The following is a 1,772-nucleotide window of genomic DNA, read 5'->3' on the forward strand; positions in this document are numbered from 1 at the left end:
CTAAGCTCTGCTCTTCTTGAAGCCTCTGGCTGGTGATTTTCCCGATCTCTTTTTCTTGCTGGGCTTGCTTGCAGCCTTGGCCTTGTCTCCCCCAGCCTCATCTTGGCCCCAGCCAGGGCAGGTTTGGAAGGTGGGGGAAAGCTTCACCTTCAGCCCTCGGGCTTCTGTAGGGGACCCACAGGTGGCCCCTACACGGAGGTTGAGTCTGTCGATCCACCTGGAAACATGGCAGGAGATCAGGGAAAGGAATGGGATGGGGCAAAGGGAGAGGTGAAACTCTGCTTGTGACTGAGCACAGGTCACTCCAGAGCCAGGCCAGGCTGCTTGGGGTCTCACCTGGGTGACCTCTCAGTATCTGCCCACCCCAGCTTGTGGCCACTTTCCCTATGCCAGGAAAGCACAGGCTGCTTCTGTCCCTGCACACAGGCATATGCTCCGTCTCACCACCATGGGAGAAGACCCAAACCAGCCAGTGTGCCATGGGCTCCTGGTGTGGCAGGGTCTAGCTGTCCCCTGGGGCTGTTCCCTGCGCCTGGCACTCACCTGCGCAGGGGTAGGAGCTGGCAGTCGCAGTGGAAAGGCACGTCCCGCAGGTTGAGGATCTCCAGCCCTGTGAAGTTGCTCATGTTGGGGATGTTGCTCATCTTGTTGCTCTCCAGGTGGAGGCTTCGGATCTTGGGACCGAGGCCAGTGAAGGCACCAGGGGAAATCTGCAGTGAAGGGAGAGGGTGAGTCGGGGAGGTCCAGGCAGGGACAGGGGAGCAAATCTCTGTCCCCCCACTACCAATTAGCTTGGGGGTGCTGAGACCCTGTCCTCAACCTGGTGGCCCTGTGAAAGAGCCGTTTTAAACAGCAGGGACTGAATTAGCCCGACTGGTTTTGATCACATTTTAGGGCTCACTAGACCCTGTTCACTCTTCTTAGAAGGGGGTCTTAAAGTGATTCCTCAGTGCTGTTAAGATACGTGGCCCTTATGAGTGTGCTGCTAATGCCACTTTCTTGGGTGGGTTAAAATACTCAGGGTGATAGATAGTGAATGAAGAGTCCCACAGGACAGCCCATAAGAGAAGAAATACAGCTAGGGCTGGGGGAAGGGAGGGAGTTGGGGAATGGTCTGGACCCCACTGAAATTGGGTGTCTTTCAGGAGTGGAAGGGAGGCAAGGGAAGCAGGAGGCAAGGCTGAAACAAGGCAATGCTCCAGGCAAGCCTGAAGATGCTTCTCTTCCCAGCCAGGCTCTAGAGCAAACCCTGGAGCCCTGAGAGTTTGGAGACATCTGTTTGGATGCCCTTGCAGGGGCCACCAGCTCCTATAGGGCAGTGGAACAAGATGAGACCAGCGGCTGTGCCCTGCAGTGACTATGCCCCAGCCCCACACACCTGCTGCAGGCCCATGTTGTCCAGGTAGAGGTGCTGCAGGCTGGATGCCACGGGCAGGAAGGCACCGTCCCCCATGTGCTTGATGGGGTTTCGGGACAGCTTCAGCTCACTCAGGGCAGGCAGGCCCCGCAGGGTGGCCGTGGGCACCTCTGCCAGCTGGTTTCCCTCTAGATGCAGCTTCTCCAGCATCGTGGTGGGAGCCAGGGCGGCGGGAGCGATGTGCTTGATGGCGTTCCCTGTAAGGTAGAGCCAGCGCAGTCCCCCTGCCCCGGCCAGGTCACCCTCCACCAGCTCCCCAATGGCGTTGTGCTGCAGGTGGAGGGAGATGAGGTTGGGCAGGAGCTGGAAGGCGCCTGCGGGCAGGCGGGTGAAGGCGTTGTGGTCCAGGTCGAGG

At 58.9% G+C, this 1,772-nt stretch overlaps 1 protein-coding gene across 1 annotated transcript; it reads right to left on the reverse strand.

Annotated features, from left to right (window-relative positions):
- Window positions 1-1,768, reverse strand: LOC104402567 (chondroadherin-like protein; the record flags this gene model as incomplete). Its single annotated transcript, XM_010010474.1, has 3 exons — window positions 1-217; window positions 544-710; window positions 1,379-1,768. Coding segments are annotated over 3 exons (774 nt in total), but the record flags the coding sequence as incomplete, so codon positions are not given.
- Window positions 1,769-1,772: the final 4 nt, after the last annotated feature.

Source organism: Nestor notabilis, unplaced genomic scaffold, assembly GCF_000696875.1.
Source record: "Nestor notabilis isolate BGI_N333 unplaced genomic scaffold, ASM69687v1 scaffold5390, whole genome shotgun sequence".
NCBI classification, from domain to species: domain Eukaryota; kingdom Metazoa; phylum Chordata; class Aves; order Psittaciformes; family Psittacidae; genus Nestor; species Nestor notabilis.